We start from the raw sequence: 15,532 nt of genomic DNA on the forward strand, positions 1-15,532 counted from the left end.
AATTATTAACATCTCTGGTGAGATTTTTCATGATTTTATTTTCAACTTCATGATATTATTTTCTAAATTTTCTAAAATAAATGTAAATTAAGTTCATAATGAGACCAAAACTTTAACAATTAAAATCCTTAAGTGCTTTGTGCAGGTCAGCTGCTTATCCTCCCTCAGGAGGTGCAGACAGCTTGGGGCACGCACTATAGTGTAAATTTCAATATGACCTTATATCATAACAGGTTCCTTAAGTGCTTGCCAAAGTGATAGAAAATACACTGAGCACAGCATGAGGAGGACCTTTCTCTATGCATGGGTGATTTGGATATAATATGTATCAATGCTGATCACCTGGATTGCTTTGGCTGATCTGGCTAGCCTGGAGGGTTTTTCTATTCTTCCCTCACTGTTGCATATATATTCTTTCTGAAACCTTTCCTCTGTCAAAGAGAACAACGTTTTCTACTAGCAGAAGGCGGAAAGCAACAAAGCAAAAGTTCTCTGTTTTCAAAAAAGCTAAAAATAGCATTTTTGTTAAGTTATTCTTTAGCAAAACTACTGGAACATGAAGATAGATACAAGTTGGACATTCGTCTTATGCAATGTAGATAAAATCTAATAGTTGATTTAATAAGAACTAATATTGATAGCTCTGTGCAGGCACGCAACATGTTCATTGCCCTTCTGAAAGATCACTCAGTGTGAGTGAAAGAAGAAATAAGTACTGTGAGAAAATTATGACTTCTCTTATCCTATAAACTTGATTCCACATCTATCTCTGACCTCTGCCTTCCACAATGACTTGTAGAGACATATCCAGTGCTCAGGTCCTTTGCAATGCTCACCATTGGCTTCAAAGTTCAAGCTTTTCATTTTCTTGCCCCATACTTATTTTCTCTTTCGCTGCATGCCACTTTCTTGCACTTGTCCTGTTAAAGAGTCCGCCATGGCTATTTAATATTTAAAGGCTGGGATCACTTTGCAGGTTTTAGTTTAAAGGTAACCATAGCACACACACACATATTCATTATTAATAGCAGAGACGCCCTGTAAGTCCTTGGGAATCTTCTTTCCTTTTGATGTCAGTTTCACAGGAGTGCTGCCATCACTAGAATTGGCTCTGATACTGCTATCTGGAGAGTGGACTAGTGCAGTAAAAACAAACCCAAAATGCTATAAACTGTTCATGTGGGTGGAGGTGACCATGCTGAAAGGGGAGATGAAGCCAGAAAGTGACAGGCCACGGAGAGTCCGGTTTCGGATAGCGTCCTCTCACAGTGGGCGAGTTCTGAAGGAAGTATATGAAGATGGGCAACCATCAGGCTCTCTGGATTCTGAATGTGCCAGTATCTGTGGGATAGATGGACTAAGTGATTCTGATGGACAGCAGAATGGCCACATAGAATCAGAAGGTGATGAGAATGAGAATGACCAGGATAACTTGCTGGTGTTAGCAAGGGCTGCCAGTGAGAAGGGTTTTGGTACAAGAAGAGTCAACATTTTAAGCAAAAATGGCACAGTCAGAGGTGTCAAATACAAAGTGAGTGCTGGTCAGGCTCTGTTTAACAATTTGACCAAAGTATTACAGGTAAGTCATCGCTGTTTCCTTCTCCTGCTCTTTGTTCCTAACTCACCATCTAAACACCTCTCTGTTCTCCAGTTAAAGCAAGCCTCTCTTATTTGCAACTCCTGCATACTTCGTGAGACACTCTTCCACCTAAGATACCGTCCTAATAGCTATCAATTAAAAATAGGATCACTATGCTTGGGAAATAGACTGACTTCTCAAAGCCAAATTTATAACATGTAAGTGGTCTTTTCTGCCAGTGTGTGATGACTAAAATAATATATCTACTACTTTGCTAAGGAAAAAGAAAAATGATGGTGTTCAAAGCATTTGAGCAAATATTAGAAGTTAACTTCTGGTTTATTATCCTTGAAATATGAGTGTAGCATTTATCATTACTTGTGTAGATGTTTACACCAGAAAAGGTTGAGTGCATGCATTCAGTGAGGCTGGGTTCAACTGGAATGTTGTACAGCAATAAAGACTAATTTTGACTTCCTCCCATTCCTGAGGAGGTTGCAGGCTTCATCCAATATCCATTCTTCTATTAATTTGCCCATAAAAATTCTAGGATGATGCTTGAAAAAATACTCCTTTATAAATTTACAGACTGAGATCCAGATTTTATAGTTAATTATTAGCTGTTAAATGTAATAGATTCTGCAGAATAATACAGAAATGTATTATTCAGGTATTGGGGGCTTTTGACAATGATCTAATGTTAACAAGTGTTTTGTTAAAAACAGATGTCATTATGTCAGGAATGATTGCTATCATTAAGGTAGCCAATATTTTCATTGTAATTCCTTTTTATATTCTCAATTTTTAAATAAAATGACCTCTTGTGATGAATTATTCAATGTCTACATTATATACAAATGTGTAAGTGATGGAGAGAGAGGATTTCCATGAAGGTACTTAAATATATTTTATTTCAAAGGAAGTATTTGAAAATATCCCATCAGGATGACTTAAAGCTTAGTTTTAGTTAAAGGATAAAAGCAGTGGAGAGCAAAGTTTATTTTAATATATAGTACTTACTGGTAAAGAATTTTACATATTGGGGTGAGGTTGGAGACTGAAAATCAGAAACTGATGACTATGTTCCACTAAGTCGGGAACAATCTTGTATCAGTGCCTAGAGATGTGATTATTAGGTTATGGCAATCTTAGTGGCCACTGAGCTTCACCAAATGCAGAAATTATTATTGCCAAGGAGTAGACCAAGATTTTTTGCAACAATTGTTTTAAAATGTTTGTATCCATTATGATTAACTTAAGTTTGTCGTTATTTAAATTGCCTTATGATTTGAAGGGTTGTTTCCAAAACTACCAGTTTTAGTACTTTGATTGGCATCTGTTTATTACAATGTCCCCCAAAATTTATTTTTTATGACTAAATATCTTAAGTCTTTAAAACCTACAAGAGAAAAACTTTCTTCTCCCTATGTGTTTACCCTGACAGTGCTATAAACTCACAGAATTCCAAAATCAGTATTTTAATACTAGATTAGTTTACAATATTTACCTGTGTATTTTTCTATGCATAGTTCTATAGCCTCATTTTGAGAAAAAAAAAAAAAAAAAACAGTAAAACTGTCTTTTTCTAATAATTTAGCCCCATTCCATTTACTCCGTTTTAGAGCAATAATGAGCAATAAAGGTTATTAGCAGAGGTCCTTCAAGGTCTTTGATACTTAATCAAATCCACCCCCACCCAACTGCCCACCAATCTGGTCCTTTCTTTATAATGTTGGCAAAGTAATCAGTCTATTGTAGGTATTCACACATTTGGCCATTATCTTTAGTTTCATCATCAGCAGCAGCATCTTCATCATGTGAATGTTCTCCGGTATCTCCAGGACAAAACATAAGTTAAAGGAGCTACTACACTTGGATCAGGGCTGCCAGTTGCATTATTGCCCAAGGTGCTCCATTCACCATTGTCTGCATGAATGGCACCCATTAAAGTTGTGCAATACAACCTACCCAACATCATGTAGAGACCTAATTTGGATGCTTGCCATACTTTTTAAGGGATGTGATGTCATTTGGGGTAGTATACATCTTAGGCATATGTCTTATGATGATAGTGTATGTTCCCATAGGCATTCCACAGAGAAGCCCCGGGGCTAGAAGCAGAAGTTATTATTCAGTTACTCCCATATCCTCTACCAGATATGACTTTTCCCCCTATATATTTTCCATATCTCTTGAAAAGTAAGCAGTAAACTTGACTGATGTAACTTAGTAATTTCCCTCGAGGAGGAAAAAGTGAACAGTTGGTGTCTTGGATATTTTATTAAGGTTTCAATGCACAGCCAATTCTTATTGAAGCAAAGAACTCTGAAAAAACAGCGAGGCTTTTCTTTTTGATTTAAATTTTAAAACCTTAAAGCACTTAACCTTAAACTTAAAAGAAAACCCTAAATATAAATAAAATCTTTCAAAGACCTTGTGAATCACTTGCCTCTTCTGTATTAGTTTCCACTCTTTTATCCCTGTCTCATAAAACATTGGCATATGTCTTGCAAAAATTTCAACTGCACAGAAAGGAAGTCATTGCAATTTTTTCCTTAAAATGTTCTTACTTCGTAGTGGCACTTGCTTAGAAAGTTGTCTATTATAGGAATATCAGAATGAATTTCATTTTATTTGTTAATTAGCTTACCTTATATAATCCTGGGTAATTGAGGATGTGCAGTATTAATCAAGGTAGTTAAAGGTAGTGATGAACCAGGAGGCGAAGAGCAGAATGTCACCTGACTGCTTAGATGGGCGTTGTAGAGGGTGGTTAATGGTGAAGCAAAATGTCTCTAGCTGTTCCAGATAATGGCTCTTTAGCTCCAGGTGGTTGAATTGGCCAACTCTCCCAGAGATTAGAAGAATACAGAGCTGGAGAGAGGCCAATTTGGAAATTTGAAAACCTAGAATCTAGCCATGACTGTGGCCTGGAAATAGGCATTTACTAGAATTTTGTTAGGTTATTCTTACATGAACTAAAGTTTGAGAATCATTGACCTAGAGTGTAAAAGGAAAATTCATCCAGTTCCTGAGGATAAATAAAAATATTAAGGTTCCTTATCTCCTCAATATTTAATAAAGAAAATGAATGAGATATACAATGATTTTTTATTTGTTCTTTTGATCAGGTTAGATTATCAGAAAGATTTTTCTGAGCCAAAGATGAATAAAGTTTATCCCAACAGCCATGTTTCCTATGGATATTCAAGTTTATCAATTAGTTAATTTGGGAACAGGTCCAGAAGTCTTATCAATACACTCTGATGTAGGCGTTCTGTTTTTAATACTCTTTAATAAATTCTGCTCTTAGAATATCTCTATCTAGATACATAATTTTATTCCTCATTACTGGAACATTTTAGAAACATTATTTATTTTCTTGCCAGGCATGGTGGCTTATGCCTGTAATCCCAGCACTTTGGGAGGCCGAGGTGGGTGGATCACGAGGTCAGGAGATCGAGACCATCCTGTCCAACATGGTGACCTTGTCTCTACTAAAAATACAAAAAATTAGCTGGGCGTGGTGGTGCATGCCTATAATCCTAGCTACTGGGGAGGCTGAGGCAGGAGAATCGCTTGAACCAGGGAGTCAGAGGTTGTAGTGAGCTGAGATTGTGCCATTGTACTCCAGCCTGGTGACAGAGCAAGACTCTATCTCAAGAAAAAAACAAAAAGAAAGAAAAAGAAAAATTATTTACTTTCTTTAAAAATTAGCCATTGTTACTTCATGCTAAACAAATTACAAAATCACCATATAGTTCATACCTCTCAGTACCTAGCTGACATGATTGGATTTGAGATATACTTTGCTCTTAGCAGCAGAATAATTCCAAATTCTCTTAGGGTGTGTCAATGACGCAGATGATTAAGGTTGCTTATTTTTGCTAATTTATTCTTATGAGATTACATTTCAGACAGCGATTTTTCTTGACCTTATCTTCAAACTATGTGAGTATACTCTGTTAGAATATTCTACTAACAGAGTAATTTCCATAATTTTAATTCCCTTTCCTTCTCCAAATTTGAAATTACTGTACTAGAGATAAATAGATGCAAAGAAGGAAAATAATTACAACACATACTATAATTTGGCAGCTCCTTTCTAAGAATTCAAATTAAACATATAACCTCTGTCTATGTATGTACCTGCATATTTCTGGTTAGTGTGGTTGTATCTATAAGCATTCTAATGTTTCAGGACAAATGAAATAAAAATAATATGTTTGTGGAAAAACCTAAGGAGTCACCCTAAGAGATTTTGGAAGTAAGAACAAAGTATATCTCAAATACAATGGTGTCAACTGGGTACTGAGAGGTATGAGCTATATGGTGATTTTGTAGTTTGTTTAGCATGAAGTAACAATGGCTAATTTTTAAAGAAAGTAAATAATTTTTATAAAATTTTCCAGTAATGAGGAATAAAATGTTATTTTGCATTTTACACAGGGATTTCACATATATCACTTTAATTAATTTTACCCAAAAGTTTGTAAAGTGAACAGAAAAATTACTATTATGTCTGTTTTTAGATAATTAAGTGTTAGAGAAATCCAGTCTCTGGCCCAAAGCTAGTAATACAAGAACTCTGCCTTTTGCCCTTTTGGCTTTCAAAAGTGTAATACTACATGCAGAATCTCCCAACTTTACGTTTTGAAATGTCATGATGACAAACATGTAATAAGGCTAAACATATCATGTTATGATATAATCTGGCCTTTTGAAATTTCAACTTTTGGTTAGCAGGTTTTACAATTTATTATTTATTGAACATTTGATCTTCAGCTGCAAAAGTTTTTTCTGCAGAGTTAAATAGCTTCCATTTAGCTTTAAATTGTATTTTTAAAAGGTTTATATCATTTCTATAACATCATTTGATTAAAGTGTCATGAGATTGCAAGGACTGACAGTGGAAGAGGATGACTTGTTTACCTCAAGTATATTGTGCTTAGAGTGGTTCACTATCTCAGGATGGGTAGCGTTAACAGACCTTTTTAGCAGTATTCATTATCCATCTCCAGTTCACTGAATCAAACTCTGATAATAGAATAATATTTCATCATCAACAAGGTGATACTCTTGATGACGCCTCAGTCCAGTGGTTTATTTGGACTACTCTGGAAAAATAATTAGCATTAAGTACTTATTGAATATTGGACGCTGTTGACATTACTTATGTGGATTGACATTTATTCCTCACAGCAACCCTGTGAGGTATATTACTATTAACCAATTAATTGTGATCTGAGCTTCTTCTCTGTGTCAGAAATATTAATTTATAGGTTTTAAAATGTCATGTATCCTGAGAAATTCTTATATAGTGTTCTGTCAAGACTTATCATGTATTAATGAAAATATTGTCTTTTTAGATATTAGGAAGTAGTTGAAGAAGCTCTAGGATTTTTGATATAGTTCCAAATGATGCGAGAAACTACGCTAAGAGATGAAGTGACTTATGTAAAAAGGAAAGAAAAAGCAGCAAAGATGAGTTGGTACTACTGATATTTATGTACAATTAAAGAATTGTAAACTGATAGAACTTAGAGTCCTGCAACCACCTTCCACATACCATCCTTTGCTCTTCTTTCTCATGGCGTTAGGCACACATACTGAATAGGACCACAATAAATGTTCTTTCCTTGAGTTAATGAATTAAGTGAAACATTCTTAGTGGTTATTTTCTCTTCTCCATCTCTTTTGGGTTTGGAGATTTCCCATATTGGATAGGACTAGAGTTTGCATGGCGAAGTGTCGTTTGCTTGCTTCATTCCATTCTTTCTTTTCATCATTTTCAATCATTCATAAATAACTATCTATTGCATATCTACCATGAGACAAAACATATGTTAGATAATGTGAGGACTAAAACTAAATTCCTGCCTTCATGGAATATACAGTAGTGTGTTGTGAATAATTGTGTAAAGCAATTTCTGGAGGAACTCAGATACAAAAGGTTTTGTTTTCATCCCCAGAAGATTCTCTTTCTGCTTTCTTGTTTGCTTACCAGCCTGTATGCATTCTTCAGGCAAATGCTTATATTTTTCTCCTTTTAGTCTTTCCCTTATTAGAACATCGTTTTATTTTGGATCTTTGTCTTTAGCTTGCTCTTGCCTTCTTTCTAGTTGAGTTCTGTCTCAAGCACAAGAACTGAAGGCTCGTCGTATAATGACTCTTACCTTGATCCTACAAGTCTCTAGAAGTCAGTAATAGTGACTCTGACCATGAGCACTGACTTATCCAAGTTCTACTCATCTTATTAAAACTTTCCTTCTAAAGTTAGCTCAATTAATATCTAAGTTGGAAAATCTCATTTTTTCCTGGTTCTTCAGAATCCTTGTATCATGACATTTTAATTTGTGGAACTTTGGTAATTGCCTGAGCTTAATCCTGTGAATCTGTCTGAACTCTGGCTTTAGAACAACCTGCTGAGCAAACTCACAGATTCAGCAGTACGACTTGAAACTGCTTAATGAATGCTTATGGGTGGCCCATGGTTACCACATAATTAGGGAATTAGCACCTGATGTTTCTAAACCTTAAAAAAGCTATTTAACAGCCGGGCAAGACAAACATTCTTTTGGTTGCTTGCTCATGCTGGCAGATATTGCTCATGCTGATATTTTCTCTGAAACCCAGTATTTCGAATTTTGTATAAAAGTAATATAAATGTTTAATAGTCTATAAACTGACACAGCATATAAATATGTCAATCCTTCAATAATTATAACCTGAAAGGGATTTACAAAATTATAACCAGAAAAAGATGTCATGCTGAAATTTTCAATTAAGGGCATTTTATTTATGTGCACAAATCTACTCAACTAAAATTTGAGATCTCTTTGCTCAATTTTATTTTCTAATAATTCATTATCTCATTTAATTGCTGATAAATTATGCCTTAGAACATTTAACCAGGAGTGAATAGACCTTTTTACATAATAAATAAAGTAAATAATAGGAGTATTCCTTATTTTTTGATCTTAAATAGCAAAGTTAGGCTATAAAAGTATTAGTTACTTCTTTTTTGTACCTCTTATATAATTAATTTTATGAAATTAAAGATCCTTATTATATGAAAACTCTGTATAAGCTTGACTAGTCCAAAAGAGGGTAGAGTAGTGAAAGCCAAGGTGTTGATTTGCTAGAGATGGATTTTGTCAGCAGAGAAGGCTCTGGGAAATTCTGTTATTACAGGTCAGTGGAAAGAGAATAGGGAGACTTAGAGTACCAAACTGGTGAGACTAAGAAGGGTCATAGTCAGAAAGGGGACAAGAGCTGGGTGGTCTCTGACCTCAGGAACTTGCAATGCGGGGTAGTCTAGAGATTGAGAGGAGGGTCTAGAGCAGGGTCAGCAGGGAGAGGCTGTTGGGTAACTCTACTCATGAGGATCCCAGAGCTAACCCATGCTACAGAGCAACTGTTTTATTTGCTTATCATCTTCCGTGAGGAGCCAGGTTCATATGCCCTCTGGTGGCCATCTCATGAGTACCTTCCTTTGACAGCACAATACTTGTGGAGCATCTGGCAGAAAGGATGCCTTCCAGTGTCCCAAGATTCTGTTGCTTCCAAACTGTCCTAAGTAAATATCCCCCTTTTAAGGATCCAAGACTCATGGTTTCTCCCAGAAATAAAGAACATGATCTTTGGCATCCACATTAATCATGCTGGTTATGTGAAAAATAAAGCCTGTGGTATCCATATTTAGAAGAGACTGAACACCAATTACTACTCACCTGTTAGTTTCCTACTGCTGCTGAAACAAATCAAATCACTACAAACTTAGTGTCTTAACACAAATTTATCTCTTTACAGTTACGGATGTTAGAAGCCTGAAATGATTGTAATGGGGCTAAAATCAAAGTTTTGGCGGTGCTGTTTCTTCTCTGGAGTTTTTTTTTTTTGAGACGGAGTTTCGCTCTTGTTACCCAGGCTGGAGTGCAATGGCGCGATCTCGGCTCACCGCAACCTCCGCCTCCTGGGTTCAGGCAATTCTCCTGCCTCAGCCTCCCGAGTAGCTGGGACTACAGGTGTGTGCCACCATGCCCAGCTAATTTTTTTGTATTTTTAGTAAAGACGGGGTTTCACCTTGTTGACCAGGATGGTCTCGATCTCTTGACCTCATGATCCACCCGCCTCAGCCTCCCAAAGTGCTGGGATTACAGGCTTGAGCCACCGCGCCTGGCCTTCTCTGGAGGTTTTAAGGTGGAATTCATTTCTTGCATTTCCCAGCTTCCAGTGACTGCATTCCTTGGCTTGTGGCCATGCATCCTTCTGTCCTCTGCTTCCACTGTTACATCTTCTCTAGCTCTATTGCCTTCCTCTTTCCCATACAAAGATCTTAGTGATTATGCTAGGCCCATCCACACAGTCTGGGATAATCTTCCTATCTCAAGGCCTTTAACGCAATCATGTCTGCAAAGTCGCTTTTGCTGTGTAAAGAAATATATTCATAGCTTGTGGAGATTAAGACGTGGGTGGCTATTATATTTGCTTTCTATATTTGATATTAAGCTTATTTGTTCATGAGAAGACTGAGGCTCTGTTGTAGACTAAATCATTGGCTTCCTTTTGTCCTGTTTCTCTGTGGTAGTATCACACATTGACATACCTTTGTCATGGCCACCAGGGGTAGAGTATATTTCCACAGCTCTTGGCTTTGATCTTGACCATGTGACTTCCTTTGGCTGAAAGGATGGTAATAAATATGGCACAATCAGAGTCTTGAATGGGTTTGCATTGTTGGGCTTGCCTTCTTAGATACCTTTCCTGAGCAAACATTATAATGCTGTTTTGTTAGTTTCCTTTCTATAGTTATGTATAGAATGCTACATTCAATAGAATTTAATTTTATTATGTTAGTCCAGGCATTTAAAATCTTTTTGGACTCTGGTCTTGAATCTAGTTGTATCTTAGTATTATATACCTTACTGAGTAAATAGAACACAATGTTGATCATGGCAAATTGTCAGTATAGAATAATGCCAAATGGGTCAAAAGAAATTAATTCAATGAAAATTAAGCATCCCTCATGAAGCAACAAATGTTTTGTTTAGTAAATATTAGAAATAAATAAAGTTAAGCTAGTGGTTTTTTGAAAAGGGGGGAAGAAAAATGATGTGAGAGTGGTTGTGATGCAAAACACATCATCCTCAGAGGACTCCAGGGTTTCCTTGTTTATTTAAGAGTGACCCTGTGATTGCATTAGTTTGCTGAGGATAGTGACTTCCCACTCCATCCATGTCCCTGGAAAGGACATGATCTCATTCATTTTGATGGCTGCATAGTATTCTGTGGTGTATATGTACCACATTTTCTTTATCAAGTCTATCATTAATGGCCATTTCATGTCTTTGTTATTGTGAATAGTGCTGAAATGAACATATGTGTGCACGTATCTTCATAGTGGAATGAGTAGCTGAATGATGAGAACACATGAACACATTGCGTGAGAACAACACACACTCGGGACTTTCAGGGGTGAGGTAGTGGGAGGGAGAGCATCAGGAAGAATAGCTAATAAATGCTGGGCTTAACACCTAGGTAATGGGATGATCTGTGCAGCAAACCACCATGGCACATATTTACCTATGCAGCAGACCTACACATCCTGCACATGTACCCCTGACACTGAAAGTTAAAGAAAAATAAAAAATGACTCTAATACATTATTCCTGTAGTGCCAGAAACTGCTCATAAAAGGAGTCATTTGTCCCAAGGGTTCATCTTAATTCCTATGGTCTGAGGGAAATAACTATTATCTCAGAGAAGCATGTAGCTTGTTGTCAGAGCATAAACATTTTTGAATCAATTGAGTCAATAATCCAGTGCTGGGCTTCTAGAACTCAGGGGGCTTCATTTGAAACCCAGAGGCTACAACCGGACCCAGAGGCTGAAGATTTGGCTCTCTCAGTGCCTGGTGCTTTAAGTGTCTGGCCATATAAAACAGTTATGCACATTTTATTTAAAATAATATTAGAAAATCTACTACAAATATAACACAAATAAACCAATGATCCTTTACTGAAGATGTTGCCTCTCTTTCTAACTACAAAGAAAACCAAATGACAAAAATTTGGGCCACAGCTTTGTAGATTTTCCTAATCACAACTTTCAGCGCTATTCCTCTAATTATAGAATTTCCCTTTTCAGACAGTTATATATACCTCTTCCCATTTTTCTTTTCTTTTTTTCCTAAATTTGTGCTTGTTTCAGCATTTTCCAAGGCCAATGTTTCCTGCTTCAGCTACTCAATTACAAGATGATTTTTTTCAGGGAGTATTTTTTATATTTCCATGAAGAATGTCTGGAGATGAAATTATACATGCCTCTCCCAAAATCCCTTGGTGGTGAGAGTTTATGGGAACTGAAACAGACCCAAAACCTATGTTGGAAATTCAGTAGCTGCCTATCCATCCCATGTAAGAGTCTTTTCCTCTCTCCTTCCCTCCTTTCTGCTGGAGGTTTAAATGTGATACGCAACCAACTACTTCAGGTAACATAATTTGTCTTGATGTTTCTAAATCAGATTAGAAGTTGCTCTTGGGGCTGGGTGCTATGGCTCATGCCTGTAATCCCAGCACTTTGGGAGGCCAAGGTGGGCAGATCACAAGGTCAGGAGTTCGAGACCAACCTGGCCAACATAGTGAAACTCTGTTTCTACTAAAAAAAAAATAAAAAATAAAAAATTAGCCAGGTATGATGGCATGCACCTGTAGTCCCAGATATTCAGGAGGCTGAGGAGGGAGAATCACTTGAATCCAGGTGGCAGAGGTTGCAGTGAACCAAGATTGCACCATTGCACTACAGCTTGAGTGACTGAGACTCCTCAAAAAAAAAAAAAAAAAAAAAAGTGACTCTTGGATGCTCTATGTAGGAATGGACAGGGAGCTCTGTACTAGTCATCATTCAGGATTCTTTCCCCACACATTGTGATCAGCAAGATATATGGGTTCATAAGGGGCCAGAATGTCTAGAGATGATTTTGGTCCATGGATCCTGGTGTCCATCTTCATTGCTGCTCCTTCAGTCCATGTGCTACGCTGATGCTACAGGCAGTGCCCAAAGCCCTTCACAGAAGATGCCCAACTTTCACTCCTTCAAACTCTTGCCCCTATTTACCTTCATTGCCTGTGTGTCTAGACTCTTGAAAACATTCTTCTGTCAGTTATTCTTAGGAGCGAGAAGACATAAGTTCTAGAAATCAAAGCTCCCCTTTTCTTTGTGAGATAAAGAAAACTACCTTATTCTCCACTAGTGTCTTAAATGATTACTGTGCTTGCTTTCCCTCCATTTATATGTAAGAGCACTGTCCTCTCTAGGGAGATGGCCTGGTTTCACATGCAGTCTAACTTTTCCTAGTTGTGTAATGTGAGGAAATGTACTTAACTTCTATAAAGCCTAGTTTCTTTATTGGTCAAGTAGGGATAATGGTTGTCACTATTTCTATGAAATAAATGAGTTATTGTGTATAAAGCATGTTTCCTGATGCCTGGTACCTTATAAGTACTTAATAAATATGGTTATTTTTATTATCCTTCTTCAAACACATTGTTCAAGTGCTACTAAGTATTCTGCTAGTTGATGAGGGTGCAAAGATGAACAAAGCATGATTTCTGTCCTCAGAGAATGTAATTCTTTCTTATGAGATACACAAACACATAGTTACTGTAACATGGCAAGTAGTCAAGAGCTTATTGGGGAGCAGAGGTGGGACATCTGACCCAGTTCTATAAATCTTAAGAAGATTCTGTTCCTCTCAGATAACATTTTTAAAATCAAAGTTGTGTGGGAAGTCCTGGGCCAATCCATAAAAGGCATCCTGGTACCACAAGATTTTTTGGCAGAAATGACTTTACTTTGAAAAGTCTCAGCTGCTGCCCCCAAACTTGGCTCCAACCCTGCCACACAAACCTGTTGTCTGGTGGCCAATTCCTCTCTTGGAGATCCTGTCTTGGCTTTGGCCCCTACCTAGGCCTTTGTCTTGGATTCCCTAATATTAGCTCCTGTGTCTATTTGGCCAAGTGTTTGCCAGCCTGGCTCTCCTATAGTTGGCTCCATACCTGTGAACTCAGTCAGCCACCCACATGCCTTGTGTCTGAGTGTTCCTTGTTAACACCTGTCATCTGAACGCCTTGCTTGTACCTTCTGGGTAGAAACAGAATCAATCTCTTCTTTAGTAATAGCCTGGATTGATTTTTAATGCCTTTCCATGCCAATCCAGGGAATTGTTTTTATCTCTATGGAGTGTCTTCCACTGTGAGCTACAGAGTGGATTGCTAGACATGGCTGAAAATGTGAAGACATTTATTACATCATTTAAGAAATTCAGAAGAGGCTGTTGCTGAGGTTTTTTTGTGGCTTGATATATGATAAAGGACCCAGACATTTCCTGTTGTTCTGTTTGGCCATTCTTGGCTTGTTGGTGATGTCCTCTCGTGGATTCAAAATGGGTGCCATAGCTTACACCAGACCATAGTCCAAACCAAAAGGGAGTGTGGCAAAAGAGTACATTCCTTATAGGTGTGCCTCTTTTATCAGAAAGGAAAAGAAAATTCCAGAAAATAACCGATGCATTCTCTTACATTTTATTCTCTTATGTTTCGTGCAACCATTCCTTGTCATCATAAGAGGCCAGGAATGTAACTGGCATTGCCTGTTTGGTAGAAGATAGCATAGGAGGACGGGGTTGGAAATAGCTGATGAACAAACAAGCAACAGTGCCTGCCACACCATTATCCAGGAACTTTCATATGATGTCATTTTTATTTTATGTAATTTGGCTCACATTGGATCATGCTTCTTGAATAACAAAAGCATTTTAATAGTAATCTTATTTCATAAACTGCGTATATTTTTTCTGCCTGTCCTTGAGAATTTTAATCTTTCTATTTTATTTAAAATCCATATTTTCTCAGGTCCACAGCTTTTTACCTGTTGGGTTTAATTATTTTAACACAACGACTTTGGAAAGCTCAAAAGACAATAGGGCTGGTGAACAGTTTTTCATTAACTAACAGCAGCAAAAGTATATTATTATTATTATTATTATTATATATTTTTTGAGATGGAGTCTCACACTGTGGCCTGGGCTAGAGTGCAATGGTGTGATCTCAGCTCACTGCAACCTCTGCCTTCTGGGTTCAAGCGATTCTCCTGCCTCAGCCTCCTGAATAGCCGGGATTTACAGGCTCATGCCACCATGTCCGGCTATTTATTTTATTTTTTTAAAATTTTTAGTACAGATAGGGTTTCACTATGTTGACCAGCCTGGTCTCAAACTCCTGATTTGTGATCCACCTGCCTCAGCCTCCCAAAGTGCTGGGATTATAGGCATGAGCCACCGCGGCTGGCCTAGTATATTATTTATCTATTTTACCTATCCTCTATTATCTGTACAGTAGGATGCTAACTGTCCAATTTTAAAAAGGTGTGTATCATAGTTCACCTAAGCTGAGCAGTCTAAAACAGAAAGGAACTTCTCAACACAGTGCACTTGGCTTTATTTTTTCTCTCCTGCTTGCTCCATGACATCAAAAGCACAAAAAAGTATAAAACACAACGACTACAGAGCCACAGCAGTCATTCCCACAGCTCCTTCCTTTACTCTTTGCCTGGGAAGCCAGTCACCTCAGGGGCTTCACAGTCAGTGAGCTGGAACTCATTTCACATCAGAAGAGAACAATGCTAGCAAAGCTCTCTGCATGCAGAGCGGGACAGACCCACTCTCAGCAAGACTTTCAGCATTACAGCTCCAGATTTCCTAATTTTATTGGTCGCCAGCAAGCTTGTTTTTATTTTTGAACTATTTAAAAGGATGCTAGTAGTATTAGCAATACAAGTAACCCTTTATTGAATGCCTACATGTGATGGAAATTATCTCAGGTGCCTCTGTTCTTCAATCCTCACAGAAAATTTACAAGGTAAATATTAATGCATTTTACATGAGATAAACTG

At 37.4% G+C, this 15,532-nt stretch overlaps 1 protein-coding gene across 1 annotated transcript in view; it reads left to right on the forward strand.

Moving 5' to 3' along the window:
• The first annotated feature begins 626 nt into the window (after window positions 1–626).
• The window catches only part of GRXCR1 (glutaredoxin and cysteine rich domain containing 1), a 141,813-nt gene continuing 126,907 nt past the window's right edge, over window positions 627–15,532 (forward strand). The window contains exon 1 of the mRNA XM_012475007.2: window positions 627–1,579. Coding sequence (XP_012330430.2) covers window positions 1,178–1,579 — 402 coding nt within the window. The 5' untranslated portion in view covers window positions 627–1,177. The remainder of the gene's footprint in view (window positions 1,580–15,532) is intronic.

This window comes from Aotus nancymaae, unplaced genomic scaffold (assembly GCF_030222135.1).
Source record: "Aotus nancymaae isolate 86718 unplaced genomic scaffold, 86718_ANA_hifiasm-v0.15.2.pri h1tg000006l, whole genome shotgun sequence".
Taxonomy (NCBI): domain Eukaryota; kingdom Metazoa; phylum Chordata; class Mammalia; order Primates; family Aotidae; genus Aotus; species Aotus nancymaae.